The sequence below is a fragment of the Emydura macquarii genome, unplaced genomic scaffold, assembly GCF_026122565.2.
Source record: "Emydura macquarii macquarii isolate MOO-44397 ecotype Brisbane River unplaced genomic scaffold, CSIRO-AGI_Emac_v2 contig_306, whole genome shotgun sequence".
NCBI lineage: Eukaryota > Metazoa > Chordata > Testudines > Chelidae > Emydura > Emydura macquarii.
This window is the reverse complement of record NW_027130443.1, coordinates 6,958,448-6,973,686: the sequence shown is the minus strand read 5'-3', so window position 1 is coordinate 6,973,686 and position 15,239 is coordinate 6,958,448. Positions and strand designations below refer to the sequence as shown.

General features: G+C 53.0%; 1 protein-coding gene across 1 annotated transcript in view; it reads right to left on the bottom strand.

The window, feature by feature from the left end:
• The window catches only part of ADAMTS10 (ADAM metallopeptidase with thrombospondin type 1 motif 10), a 78,716-nt gene that overhangs the window by 36,554 nt on the left and 26,923 nt on the right, over positions 1–15,239 (bottom strand). Inside the window, exons 4-10 of the mRNA XM_067557896.1 lie at positions 14,245–14,462; positions 12,562–12,645; positions 11,868–12,013; positions 8,974–9,017; positions 7,328–7,433; positions 5,823–5,969; positions 4,371–4,512 (exon numbers count right to left, since the gene is read on the bottom strand). Coding sequence (XP_067413997.1) covers positions 4,371–4,512; positions 5,823–5,969; positions 7,328–7,433; positions 8,974–9,017; positions 11,868–12,013; positions 12,562–12,645; positions 14,245–14,462 — 887 coding nt within the window. The remainder of the gene's footprint in view (positions 1–4,370; positions 4,513–5,822; positions 5,970–7,327; positions 7,434–8,973; positions 9,018–11,867; positions 12,014–12,561; positions 12,646–14,244; positions 14,463–15,239) is intronic.

The window sequence follows — 15,239 nt, the reverse complement described above, 5'->3', positions numbered from 1 at the left end:
AACCCAGCCTAGGCATGTCCGGGACTTCCAGTAAGCTCCCGGTGAACACAGGCTTTATGGCATGGATCGCAAGACATCTTAAAACACTGCCACCTACCAGCTGAGTCCTTTGCTCTGACCACCGCACCACATGAACTTGCACAGGCTGTGGGTAGAGAGGCAGGCCCTCTTAGCATTGTCCCAGCATACAAGAAGGGGCCGGGGAAGCAATACTTGCTGTGGCAGCACTGACACTTGCTTTGGTGAGTCTTGCAGTCGTCAAGATGACCAGGTGCTGCATGGAGGCTAGCAGCAGAGGTGCGAAGGCCACCGGCTGATACAGAGGATCAAATGAGATTCACGATCAAGGGCATGTGGCTGCTGGGTCTCCCCCAGAGACACAGGGGCAATGGGATTCAGAATCCAGTACCATACACGCCAGGCAGGGTTTCTTCAGAGACAACGGGCTTATGGGATTCAGGACCCAGTGGCATGCCCATCACACTCTCAGGCAGGCAGGCTGCCATCCGAACAGGAGAGCTGAGGCCTTAGCTCTATTCAGCCAAAGGGAGCTGCAGCTCATCAGCCCTACAGGCCCGATGCTGCTGACAGAGAATGAGGCAAAACCGTCCCAATCTCTGGCCTTCCCCACAATCCCGCAGTGGTAAGACCTGGCAGTACCAAACTCATGCAGACCACCTGCTTGCAGTCCGGTGACAGGCCATTAATCACGCCTTTCTCACGTCTCTCAGCTTTTCTGTACAAAATTCTTTGGCCCCTGTGAAGGCCGAGATCTGCACAGTAACCGATAACCCTGGGTGATAATGAACTTGTCCAGTGAGTGGGAATCCTCCTGACGGGTGCTGAAAGAGGCAGAACCTGAACCCAATCTTTTCGTGCTGCACCCACTGTTACTGGAGTTACCATACAAGGGGAACAAGGAAAAAGAAATACTGCAGTATCTTGCAGTAATGACCCAATACCCTACAGTGGCTGGGCGTCTCAAAAGGCTGTAAAGAAGTCAGGCAGCAATTTCCACTGAGTTTCAGTGGGATATGGGCAGGGTACCTAACTCTCTTAGGCAAATCCCAGTCAATAACAGAACTACTGCCCCTGATTGAAGGAAGAAAAAGTCATCTCTGCTTATTCATATGTGACTACCACTCTTTGATCCTCTACGCCCTGCAGAACCAATGCAGGGATGGGAGAGGGAGTCTATTCCTTGTGCATCATTGGCTGAACTGATTGCTAAGCTTCTACCAATTACACCTGGGGAGCCCATCGAAGGGCAGAGGTTCCCCAGGAGTCACTGGGTATGTCTACACTGCACACTAAGCACAGGCTCTGGCTCAAGCCCCTTCTGTCTACACACAAATCAGTCTGATTTGGGACAGCAAGCATGCATGACCCAGGTCCTAGGACCCTGCTAGAGGGGTGGGTCAGACCCTGAGTCCCGCTGTGCCTTGGGTTCAAGCCCTGTCATTTTGCAGTGTGGATGCAGGTCAAGCCACAGACACAAGTCAGAAGGTCTGTGTAATGCAGTATGGACAGGTTAGCACAGCTGGGAGACTCAGCTCCAGCAACTGGAAACCTAGGTTACAATACAGAGTGGCCACACCAGCACAAATCCTACAGACCTGGGCTCAGTGTGCAGTGCAGGGCTACCAACTGCGGGCATAACCGGGAGACAGTCTTTCTGTGCAACTTGCTTTTTACACGATGCCCATCACTGTGGTATCGAAGTTCCCAAAGGAGCCGCAAAGTGTCACATGAGAACCGAGGCAGACCTGCACAACTTTCCTTACTTGTGATGAGGAGCAAGGAGGAAAGAACCCAGCTGCTCTCAGATCCCAGGCTGAGTTTACAGAGCTGGCAATGAGAACAGAAATCTTTTCACATGTGAATGGGGCACATTTGATCTGGACTCCCTGAGAGAGAAACAAACACGGCACCAAAGGACACCATTTCTATAGTCACTGTTCAAGGCAGAACTCCACCTTAATTCATTAAGGTTAATAATGAATTTTGAAGTCCTTGGATAGAAGGCACTAGAGATGGGCAACACATGGTTATGGGAAGCTGTAGTGCTTGGATCCATTACTCTAGAACACTTCAGGTGTTTCTTTTTCCATAAAGGAAGCGTCTACATAAAAGTTAAAAATTAGCTGGGAAATGGGCACGTGAACTTGGAAAGTTTGCATTCTACATTAGCAAGTACAGTAACAGTCAGTAAAGCATCCCTGCCAGTATTAACACTTGTTCATAGATTCATTTAATACATTTTAAGGCCAGAAGGGACTGTTAGATCATCTAGTCTGATCTGGATAACGCAGATCATAAAATTTCAACCAGTCACTCCTGCATTGAGCCCAGTCACTTGTGTTTGGCTAAAGCAGAACATACAGAAAAGCATCCAGTCTTGCCTTGAAGACCTCAGGATATGGAGCATCTACCACTTCCTTTGGTAGTTTGTTCCAACGAATAATCACTCTGACTGTTAGAAATGTGGGCTTTATTTCTAGTTTGAATCTGTCTGGCTTTAGCTTCCAGCCATTGGTTCTTGTTCTGCCTTTCTCTGCTAGGTTACATATCCCAGTAAGATCTCCTGATCGGTCCGAACTGATTGATAATCATCCGCTTTAATCCTGCCAGGCCCAGGGAGCCGACACAGCTGCAGGAGAATGACCAGGATTCTCTTGTGTCTTGGGCATCAGGAAATATGACCAGTTAAGTTTTGATTTCAGAATTGTTTCTGTTGCTGCTGATGCTAGAAGCAGAGAGAAACCAGTCTGGCTGTCAGATCCCAAGATGAGCTGCTGGTGGCTGCCATGAAAAAAGAAACTCACTTTGTCTTGTAAGCGGAGTGAACTGCTGTGGAAACTGCTGATGGATCCAGAGACGTCATTATTAGGGAATCGCTCTCTGGGTCACAATTGCACTAAGTGAAATGCATCTGAGGGGGCTCTGTGTGCATCTCCAGAGCACGTGATGGGCCAGACTCTGATCTCAGTTACAATAATGTAAATCCAGAGTCACTCCATTGGCTTCTGTGGATTTATTCTGGATTTACACTGCTGTAACTAAAATCAAGATCTGGTCTTATGTCTCTCTTCTTTCTGGCTGTTTTTCTTTTCTTACCCTCGTTTTGCTCCCCCACAGACCCACCAGTGGTGAGCAGAGCACGTAATTTTATTTTTAGCCCCTGGAGTTTACTCCTCCTTTCTCCCTGGCCTCCCCACTCCAACAGCTTGAACAAATTTATCGTGCAATGCCCTCTGCAACCTGCAAACTGCTCCTCCACTAATCAGCTGGTAGGCCTGAATCCCAGTCCAAACATCCCCAAGCTGAAAGGCAGCACCACGCCACCTTTCCTCCTCCTCTTGGGATGGTCTGAGTCTTTTACTTTTCATAATGGAAATGAGTCCATTTTGCATTTCTCCACCTTCTTTCCCATTTAGGGTGAGTCCTGCCTCCCCCACTAGCTCATGGGTGAGGGCACTAGCAGGAAGAGCTTGCATTTGGCCAGGTACATACCTGTCAGCCTGACAGCAAAGCGGCCGAAGCATCTTACCGCTGGGTCTCAGCCTCCGACACAGGGAAATGGGAAGCTGGACCTTTTACATACCACAATTAGCCCTTTGGTGCACAGGCCTTTCAGCTGAAGTTCCACTTGGATGGCCTGTTCAGAACAGGTTAGGTGAGGAATGGATCAGGTACGTCAGGCAGCCCATCAGGGACGGGCCTGGTCGCAGATACAATTCACCTCCAGAGGATTCTCGCCCTCCACAGCAGACATTCCTGAGCCGGTGGGCAGAGTGTGACAGAGGCAGAGGGGCATTTGGGGAAAAAGCAACGGCTGGTTTAACGTTCCAAAGCACTTTCCCTGTTGGGACAGTCTCATCGGAGACAGACAGCTCCTCTGTGAAATGCGTCTGTCCGTCTCACCAGGAAAGAATTCCCCTGGAGGATTTCTACAGCCAGCTCCCAACAACAACGATGAAAATTACCAGTGCCAACAATCACCTGCCACCACCCACCACCTGCAGAGTAGATCAGACGAGTAGAGTGCCACCTACACTCCAGCAAGGACTCTTGTGGCCCATAGGCAGCTGATGAATCAGATAAGTGACCAGAACACTTCCCCCAGAGCTGAGCTGATGGAAACCGAGCGGAGCTGAGCTTACCCTGCGCAGATCTGACCTGGCCCCTTCTGTCCTTTCACAGTGAGGTGAGGCAAAGCTGGCGGGTAAAGTGCAAGTGCTTTTGTTTCATGTAAGACAGCAAAGCATCGTGGGAGGAGGAAGAATGGCCTCGATGGCTCAACCCTTCGCCCTGCATAGCCCGGTCCTCCACCCCCTCGGAACCGATAGTAAAGCAGGAAGGCTCTCTACCCCGTATTTACACTGGCGAGATTTAACTCCGTACTGGAAACGGCACTGCTCGTCCGCGTCGTAGGCCTGCCCCGGAGCCACCGTTGGGTAGATGAAGTCTTGCTTGGGAGGAGCGTTGTTCAAGCACAGTCCCATGCCTGAGCTGGAGCAGGGAGAAGAAATAGAGAATCACAGGTGGGAAACCTTTGCAGATAAACGTAGGGGTCATAACCAGCTGGCTGAGAACTAGGGATGGGCAAATGGCTACCGGCTTGGAGGTTTGGCTCAGCTGAACCTGGATACCTCTCCAAATAGCTGCAGTCTGCAAAACAGGGACAGAAACCTCAGCGGGACAGGCTTTGTCAAGGTGTCTCTCAGCACCCAGACAGAGCCGGGAAATGCAGAGGCTGCTGGAAAAATGACATCAAATGGGAGGACAAGTGAACCAAACTTTTCCGAACCTCACAAAAGGCGCCGTATGAGTTTTCAGCAAGGAGGGGGCAGTGGAGATACAAATACAGGGACCTAGAGCTTCCAACTGGTTCTCGCGTTATTCAGACTGGAGTTTGGGTCAACCTGTGAAGTCTGGATCTCAGTTTCAAGCTGCCCCTGAACTCTGGAGCCATATGGTGTTGAGGTTTCAGGTCTACCCATTATGAAGTCACAGGCCTCCAGGCAGCAGGAAGAGGGTAAGAGAAGGGAAGGGGGTGAGGGTGGGAAGGGGGTGGGAAGCACAAAGCTGGGGTTCAGAGCTGGATCCTGCTCCCAGTGACTTGCTGGATGACCTCGGGTAAGTCACCTCAGGCAACGTGTTCAAACATGGTGGGCTAAAATTAGGCCACTGAATCTATGTTTGGGCCCCTGAGTTTTTTCAGATGCTGCACACACACACAGTCTCTATCGGCTGTGGCAGGATCTGCGTGTGGTCAGCTCCTCTGATACTCAGGCTACTTTGATTTAGGCACCTAAATATGGACTAAGGTTAGGCACCCAAGTTTGACAATGTTCGCCACTGATGAAAGGAGCTAGGACGGGTGCGCCTACATCCCAACGGGTGCTTTTGAAAATCTCTCTCGCGGCTCCTCAATTGCTTAGACACATCTGAAAATCCCCTGCGCAGCGTCGGGGGGAAGCTTGCCGTGCTGCTGCCCACGCTGTGTGGATAAAGAGAGAAGCCGGTGATTTGTTGGGAAATTCCTGCAAGGGGGAATTTATGCAGCGGTCTGGACACTGTGGGCCCAGGTATGTTGGGTGGGTTAGTGGCATTAGCAGATGATAATACAAACTCCAGATAAATGTACAGAGAGGAGGTGAAATGCATTCTTAGCTGGGAGCCAGGGACCAGAATGTGCATGGGGCATGTGGGGTAATTTACGAGGATGGGCAGGGGAAGCCAAGGAGATCACTGTCAAAGGCTGGCAAAGACTCTGCTACTGGGGGGAAGGCATGGGTGGGGCTGGCCAGGTTTCTTACTCCAGGAAGCTGGTGATATAATCCCGGCTGCAGGTCGACCATACGAAGGGGTTGGTTTTCATGGTGATGTGAGCCGCCATGAGCTTGGCCGTTTCCTGCCCGCGGGAGCCGCAGCTGTTGCCAACTCCGTCGTGGTTCATGCCGAACCTGGAAAAGGTCACAACCGCGAGAACACAGAGGCGAGCTGCAGTTACAAGCAGCGTCGCGGGAGGCTGGACAATGCTGAGACAGCGGCGAGTGGCCAGTTCTCCTCAGCGCGGGGGGAGGGAAAGGAGAGGAGAGGGAGAGCCCAAAGGATTTGGGGAGGGGTGGGGAGCTGTGTCCTGGCACTCACCAGGATGTGAGAGGAAGGTCGCTTGGCCAAGGAGCGGAAGGGGTAGTTGGGACGAAAGTGGGACTCCTGCTGGGAGGAGGGAGGTGGACCGGGGAGGAGTTTACTCAGTTCTAGTCTCTGAGCAATGAGTGCTGAGGGCGTGATCCAGCAAGGCCATTGCCTGTTGATGGCAACAGGAGTTGAGTGCCCACACTACTTCACAGGATTGGGCCCTTAATGACTAATTCCCCCCTCCCCACAATTAATGAGACTCAGTCTGCACTGGGCTTGTAACAGCGATATAGGAACATGGGATATGCTCTGTTTGACAAGACCATTGGGCTGCCCAGTCCAGTGTCCTGCTTCAGAGGATGTGAAATAACCCTGACTACCCACAGTGCAGCTGGGCAAATGTGCAAGAAAGCACATTCGGCAAGAATTCCTTCCTGACCCATGGAGGTGGTAGCTGAAGACATGGAGCATGATATTTGATTGCTCTTGGCTTAGCCTACATAACTACATGACACTGTTTTTGTCATTCTTGATATCTGACATTGCTGAGGCAAATAGAAAAGCAGGATTAAAAATTAGGAGATATTTATTTGAACAACTGTATTAATGATTATTAAACATTTCTACTGAGGGGCATGTGCATGTGAGGTAACTGGGTCCCACCGTGCATGGTGCTGTACAAACACATAACAAACAACAGTCCCTGCCCCAAAGAGTATACACAAGAGAAGATAAAGTGTCAAGGGGCTACTGCTCCAGAGACTTCAGCACACCAGCTCATCACAAAGGTCAGGAAGAAATTTCCCTTCCCCATGGTATAGCACTGTATATTTGTCCACGTGCATTAGGCGTTACGTGCCTTCCTCCAAAGCACTGAGTGTTGGCCACTGTTGGAGACAGGACAATGGGCTAGATGGACCAGTATGAGCAAGAAGGTGAGATTTCAGCCTACATGCACTACTGGTGTGGTCTGCTTTGGCATGGAGTGGGGATTTTGGTCTAGGTGGCCACTGGTGCAATCTGCTTTGGTAGGGATGTGGGATATTGAACTGGATGGCTATTCTAACGTCTTTATATTGAAGACGAGTCTCCAGCTGGTTACTGGTGAGAGCCGCCAAAAAGGAGAGGATTTTCCTGTTAAATGACACCCCTGGGGAATGCTCCCAGGTGTAACACTCACGTGTGGCCGATCTCATGGGCAATGGTGAAGGCGGTGGCCAGCCCAATGTCCTCATTGATGCTGCAGCTTCTCTCTCGCTCACACATTCCTCCCACCGGGGCCAGCCCTGCGAAAAGCAGCTGTGGTTGGTCTGGGGCCAGCAAGGACTATTGCTGGTGGGGTGCGAGACGCACGTTTCAGGGTTAAACAACGTGCTTTGGGTTTAGTGTTAATTTGGAGCATTAACCTGGCATGAAGGGCCTGATTCTTCCCACTGACTTCAGTGGACTGTGGATCAGGCCCTAGGGCAGGAAGGGAAAGTGGTTCGATGGGCTCTGGCACCTCGGTCTCCAGCTACTCTCAGTGCTGTCCACGAACTTGTTTTGTCACGAGATGGCTGGCAACTGCAGGAGAGCTTGGAAAAGCCAAATGCAAAGAAAACTCCACCAGGCTTCAGCTCTGCTTTCCAGATTGTCTACCCAGGGAGGAAGCGGTGCTTGTCACAAAGAATGAGCCCCAGGGGGGACAGAAAGGCCCACACCAAAACCTTGGATCCAAAGCCTGTTCTCAGCAGACTGAATATCTGTCTATAAAGAGCCAAAGCCAGGTCCTGACCCTGCCCATTGGAGAGAGACAAAGCACAGATCCTGGACTTCAGTGGACATCACCACTAGAATCAAAGCTGAGTCCATCTGTTCTGCTCAGGACCGTGGAAATATCCGTGAGTTCCACTGTCCCTCTGCACACAGAACGCTCCAGGCACTGTGGCCCAGTGGTAGGTGTCCTCCCACCCGTGGAGTCAGAAGCAAGGCAGCAGGGGAGGGTTTGGTTACTTGTTAAGTGTACAGATTCCTTCTGAAAGGTGCCATATTGAGACAAGGTAACCCTGCATTTACCTACAGTGCTTCCCTCACTGCCCCACCAATCTGCCACAGCAGGACACAATCTCACGATGAACAAGGAGTTTGTTCTTCATGGCCCATCACCCATTCAGTTCTTCTTGATCCGAGTTCCTCTTGGCTGGGCCACCTAGCCTCTGAGAAGCTGCTCTGAGCTCCATCACATCTATTTTACTTCAGTGGAGTTACTCAGCAATCCCTTCCCTGACTGCTCAGTTTAGGGGAGAACTTAAGGAGACCCTGTGTAAGGGCAGCACAAGATGGCAGCCAGAGCCTGAGAGAGCTATGTGGTGTGTCCGTGTCCAGGAGCATCAATAAAGAATTCCCTTCATGTACATCACAACAGAGTCCTATCTCTCTCCTCTGCAACCAGGAAGACTGGGTCGCTGTCCAGCCTTCAGAGTTCTGAGTCACTGGGCTGGAACTGAATAAGGGATGTAACAGTGAAATGTACCAAAGCCAGTCACCTGTCTGATGAGACTCAGTAGATTTAAAAAAACAAAACAAAACATTTATTGATGAAAGGAGACAGTGTGGCCTATAGAATCAAATATTGGACAGGGACTCCTGGGTTCTGTGCCCAGTTCTACCGCAGGCCTGCTGGGTGAGCTTGGGCAAGTCATTTTGCTGTTCCATGCCTCAGTTTTCCTATCTGTAAAATGGGGATAAAGATACTGATCTCCTTTATCCAGCATCTACTGATGCAAGGCACTAGATAAGAGTGAGGAATTAGTTACAACAGAGTCTCTGAAATGGACTTCTACTTACCTAAGGTGCCACATGGTTTGTTCTTGTAGATGCATATATCGTATCTGAAAGGAAAGAGACAAAATTAAACCAAAAAACTGTGCCGGCTGAGAAGATGGCAGCTTTCATTAGATCTCCATAATTTCCTCCCAATGGAAAAAAATCATGGTTTTCTGGCTAATTGCAAAAGCATCTTAATCCCATGGGGTTTTTCCCTGGGACAGGTGTGCACAGATCCTCTGGATATTTGTCATCAGGCAGGAGTTTGGGATGAGCGGAAGATTCAGCTCCACTCACTTGCATCCTAATTGCATCACCTGTCTTCTAGCACTTACCCAGTCAGCCAGCCAAGTCTCCTGAGCCCCCAGAGGTTAAAAGACCTGCCAGATATTATCTACAGCTATTAGTTATGATAACCACAGAACAAGGCACTGTGCAAAGATGCAGTAATGAAACTGCTGCCCCACACAGTGCCCCATTTCTGTGGGGCAGGGGCAGTCACTGCTGCATGTCTGCATGGGGCCTGGCACAGCGGGGCCCCAACTGTGCCCCTCCAGGTGCTACTGGCATGTCAACAGTAAAACAACAACAACAATAAGAAAGGAATCACAACATCTGCTGCTGAGATGCAGCCCCATCTGGGGTGGGACGGGAGCAACTGTTTCAGAATATCACTAGGCAACAGTTCAGACCGCAAAGGGAAGATCAGCATATTCAACTGAGCAGATCAGGATTGCTGTCTCCACTCATTTCCCCTTCCCCCCTCGCCCAGCATTCATCCAAACACCATCATCTTTTCTGGCTGTGGGAATCCACGGCTGGAAGAGCCAAGGGAGCTGTCAGAACGACATGGAATAGCTGGGCGCTGCTGGTCAGGAGTGAAGTGCATTGGCAGGGCGCTGCTGGTTGGGTCTGAGATGCCCCTGTGTGGGCCCGGGGGGACTCAAAGCACGGAGGATGCTGAGTCTGGACAGAGCCATGTGGGGAAGCTCACATGCCAGCCCACGCTGTGAACCGGCTAGCTACCACTGGCTGCCTCACAGACCCCAAAACTGGGGAGGGGGGAAGCCAGCTTATGGCAAACGACGGGTTAAGAGTGACCGTTCCTGGTAGATGGCTCCCGGCCCTTCGGCCTCCCGCTTGCTCGCGCGTGTCCAGACTCCTCACCCCCGACAGGAAACGGGATGAGGAGGGAACATTTATGGCTTTGTTTCGAGCAGATTCCGTTAAAGCCTTCGGAGGCTGTGACTTGACACGTCTCCGACGGAGGAAAAAGCCCACAGCTCAGCAAGATGTTATCGGGAGACGGGGAATTTATTACAGACAGGTCCAGATGCGTTAGGCCCTTCCAAGGGCTGGCGCGGGAGCCGGCCCCAGGGACTTGGGCCCAGAGAGTCTCTCAGGGTTAGTTCAAACAGCTGGCGGGAGGCCGAGGAATTCGGAGTCAGCGTCCGCGTCCCACACACGCGCGGGGCGAGGGAAGGGGAAGCAGCCGCTGCGAGCCAGGGAAGGTGAAGCCGGGGCTGACAGGGCTTTGGCTTGCCCCTCCCCCATCAAAAATTTCACAAGCTCCTCTGACATGAGCCAGGCTCTGCGCAGCTGAAGGGATCTGGAGCGAGAGCACGGCGTGCTGGAGAAGCCAGCAGGATTCAGCTCCTGCTTGGAGACTCCCTGTTCTGCTGCTTTCATTTCATGACCTTCCCCCCCCCCGGTTCCTTGAGGAAAAAGGAAGGCACAAAAAAACCCCACCACGTTGCCCACTGCAGTTGCCCTGAACTTGGGATCTCCACCCCCCACCTCCCCTGAGCTCAGGTACCCGAGGGGGCAGCCAAGGGCTGGTTGCGGGCGAGCATTGGGCCGCTGTGCCGATGCCTCCCTAACTTGCCCTGCAGCACCTGCTGACATGCCAGTCCCATGCCCCGTAGAGTCCTGCTACTGCCCAGTTCTCAGAGACCCCCGACTTTCCTCTTGCTTAGCCAACGTGTCGCAGGATAGCTGGATCCTGTAAATGAAGCAGGCCCAGCGTCCCAGTGCCAGAACAGGTTCGCCCAGTTTGGCCAGTTGAGAGAGCGGGACAGCGCCTGGGGCAATAAAGGATCAGGGAGAATCAGAGAGGAGAGGGATGAAGCAGCTGCTGGAAATGGAGCAGGCACCAGTGATATAGGGCAGGAACTGAACTTCCAGGGGACAGCCCGAGTGACCCAGCCCCGCAGGAAGGGTGAACCGACAGAGGTTGTGGTGGAGAAGGCCTGAGAGAAGTCACTAGGGAGAAGCCCGGGGAAGCAGCACCAAGGAGCTGGATTGAGCAGACCTTGGCTCCTGGCTGTAAGATCCCTGGGCTGGAACCCGTCGCCGTGTTCCTTGGCTAAGTACAATGGCATGAGAATGGCCGAGAGAAACCTGGGGGTTGCCTTAGAGCAGGGACTGAGTCAGTCAGGACAGGGCTGGTGAGAGCCGCCTGAGACCAGTGGCCATGGAAGGTCCCAGAAGGAAGCTGAAGTTGGTTCCTGGGGAAAGGCTGAAGGCAGGAGAGCAGCAGAAGGGGTTGCCGGCTGATGTCTAAGCCGGAGAGCTGAAGCCGAGGGCTGGAGAAGGCTGAAGGCAGGGGGGCAGGGGACACTTACCTGCTGACGTCTCCACCCTGGAGAACTGGACCCAGGGGAACAGTGAGAGGGCCGGGGGAGCAAGGAATGCTCCCCTGCTGACGATGATCTCCCAGAAGAGAGGCTGTGGGGGTTCCCGCTGGGAAGAGCGGGGTCAAGCTCCAGCTGGAGCCTGGGTTTAAGCTCCACGGTCAGGAGAGGGGGTTTTGTGTCTGGGTGGAAGAGTTTGGGGGCTACGCCTGGGTCAGTGCTTGGGTTATCTCCGCAGTGAAGACAGCCCCAGAGAACACAGCCCTGCAGCGTGGGCCTTACCTGGTGATCAGCACAGCGGTGTCGTGGTTGGCTATGCCGTTTTCAGGGATAGCATTCCCATTGCCGTTCCGGTTCACGATGGATTTCTGCCACTTGCAGAAACTGTCCAGGGATTTCCCAGCATGGTGGTTAATCTCCAGGGTGGGCTGGAAAGGAAGCAATATGGAGCGTGTCCCCCAGCAGGCTGTGGCATGGTGAAGGGGTGCTGCCCATCCCCAGATGAACAGAGGGTTAAGAGGGCTAACTCCAGCACTGCTTCCCTCTCCCATTGCTCAGTGGGGCTGTGGGGAAGGGCAGACGGGGGAAAGTCCAGCGGAAGATGCCTCATATGCAGGAGAATGCTCCGCTGGCCTAAGGTCCATCCTGGGGGTGCAATAGCAATGGGCAGCATGCAGCAACCCCCTCTCCACGCTGTCTGAACAGAGAATCAAGCCCCCAGCAAATACTCAGGTCCATTCAGGGACACGGCAGGTGTGTTCTGACTGAATGAACCTGGTTCGGTCTCTGGCACAGCAGGCGTCCTCTGTCTGGCACGTTTAGCAGCACAGCAGGTGCGTTGCCCCTGGAAGAACCTGCTTTGTCGGCATCACACCAGGTGCATGCAGCAGGGAATCCAGCCGCAGTTCACAGCTTTGCCGCACAGGAAAAAGACAAAGTGAGGGCAGCGCTGCCGAGTGAGGGAGTAACGACTCACCTGGTCCTCGGTGAGAAGAATGAGACGGGTCACAAGGATATTGACAATATTGCCCAGACTTGAGTCCTGGAAAAGTTTGGCAACCTGACCTCCAAGAAACAAGAAAAGACAAGTCTTAAAAATGAGCTCCTCGCTGGGGAGATGGCACAACACGTGGGCACATTGCTGCTCGCGGCTGGAAGGAATCAGGGGTGCTCAAGTGTTTATTGGTTTGCAGAGGTCTCGCCCTCTACGGTGGGGAGGCTTGAACACAAGATACATGGTAACCAGCGATGGGCCTGAACCACCATGTTGGGATCTGGATTTGGATTTCAGAACCTTCCAAAGGCAGAGGGTATTCAGAGCGGGGTTTTGGTTCTACCCTGGGTCTAACAGAAAGTGCCACCTCTCTGGATCTTCTGCTGGAGCTCAGGGGATGAGGACCTGTGACTTTGGAGCTGCACTGTCCTGAGGTCTGAGCTGTGCAGCTGACGACCAGGCATAGGTGCAGGGTGCAACATGAAGAATGCTTTACACCACGTGCGACAATCAGAAACTGGATCATTTTAAAATCTAGCACCTGCCTTAAACCACACAAAGAACAAGCCCTAAATCTAGCTAAACCGTGTCCTGTAGGGGACGGGGCAAAAAGCCAGCAAAGACAGGCTTTCATACCTGCTGCGGACAACTTCCCAGTCTGTCTCACCTCATAGGAACAGAGGAGTCAGCACACCCAGCTCACCCTGTTAATCCATCTAGCCTGGTGTCCAGCCTTTGTAATAATCCACACCTGGTGTTGCAGAGGAAGTCCTTAGCTCTCCATAACTCACCTAGTGACCTGGGCAGCACTGCGTGGAAGGACGGGATATATTCTTCTCTATCCCTTATGTCAATCCGCTTATGTCCTGAAGCATAATAACGGCCCTTATGTTTTCCCCTGTGTTGTGCAGTTTCTGCGGACCACCAAGGGGTTGTGGACCACAGGCTGAAAGCCATTGGCCGAGAGCACAGCTGGATGGCGCTAGATTTCATCACTCCGACTGGATGCATTAGCATCTTACTGACTCCGTCCCTGTGGGCTACACTAAGAACTTTACACGCCACCCGTTATCCAGGGCAGAGCCTAATTGCTCCATGCCAGCAGTAGCCGTGGAGAGGCTTTTGTTCCAGACACCCCTCACCCTGAAGGTGGGGAGTAATTTACAGCAGGCCTCCAAAGGGTCGGCTCATTCTCCACTCCTATCTATTCTCTCCCTGCCCATATGCCTGCAGGTGGGAGCACTGGGTCTGCCCCGCGTCAGACCCAGATCCAAGAGCTGGCTGGGTAGATCTTACCGTCTTGAGCAGGGCTTACTCCTGCTTACTGTGCCCTGCTTGGCTAAATGAGATACGGGCACAGTCTGGCCTGCTGTCATCCGTCCTCCCCAGCAAATACACCAGTGGGTGTTGGGTGCCTGTGTTTTAGGCCAATCTGGGCCATGTCTAGACCAGGGCTGCCAATGATCCGCCATGAGATGGCTCGCAGGGGGCGCTCTCTGAGTGCAGCACTCTGCCCTCTCCTCCCACCGGCTCCCTGTGAGAGAACGAGCTTATCCCGGTTCATCAGCAGCGTGGGGAAACGGCTGTCCCCAAGGCTCCCATCCTGGGGGGCCAGAGGGACCCCTGAGGAGCCCCAGCGGGCCGTGATGTGGTTATAACACTTACAATATTCATGATGGCCAGGATGTACTGCTCTATGTCCCGCCGCCCGTGGTACCCCACCATCATTTTGTCGGCCACCACGAGGGTCTCCACGTAGCGCTCGGTGCTGACGGATCTCTTCAGGGGCAGCTGGCCGCGTTGGCTGTTGTTGCTCAATGGCTTCAGAGGGGAGGGCTTGAGCGTCCGCAGCCACCAATGTCTTCCCTTCCAGGGCTTCTCATCTGAGGCGAGAAAGGGACTTTCTGGCTTTTTTATTGCTTTTAAATAACAGAGTTTGGGGTGTGTTTTGGTGCACGGGAATGTGAGGGGCTGATAGCCCTGGGCAGAGTCAGGTATGCGGCAGGCAAGGCCTCTGTAAGCTTCGGCCCAACAGATGCGCAGTCGCCCTGCTGTACCAGCCCTGGGCTCCCCACACACGCTGCTCCACCAACAAATCTTAGGGCCTATTCGCAGCTGTTCCAGTCTTGGCCACCCTCCCCGTGGCTCTTCCGATGCATCTCAGCCCATAGCTGCAGCACATCTGCTATTCCGGTGCTCTCCATACAGTTCTGTCGGTGCATCACAACCCTCACCTGCCAGTCCCCCTTGCAGTCCAGCCCTGGTCCCCGCCCTCCTCCCCGTCTTTCTGACCTTGCACTTCACTGCTGAGGCGTGCAGCACCTCCTGCTACTCCGGGCCGAGCCCTCTCCACAGCGCAGCCCATGCACTTTGCTGCTGCTGTGCAACAAGACCTCGCCCTCCACTCAGTCGTGGGGAACAGCTGTGCAGAGTTAGAAACTACAGAGAGAGAACCTGAAAACAAGCAAATAATTTCCTCCTCCTTTTATCTGCCAGGGCCTGAGTCTGAGATTGGGCATTTCTCCTGCAGCAAAAGCTGCACCCTCTAAGAGTATGTCTACACTGCAACACCCCTCCCCCCCGCGGCAGTGCATCTCAGAGCCTGAGGCAGGCATACTCGGGCTGGGAGCTGGGCCCTGAAACCCAGGGAGGGAGGTGGG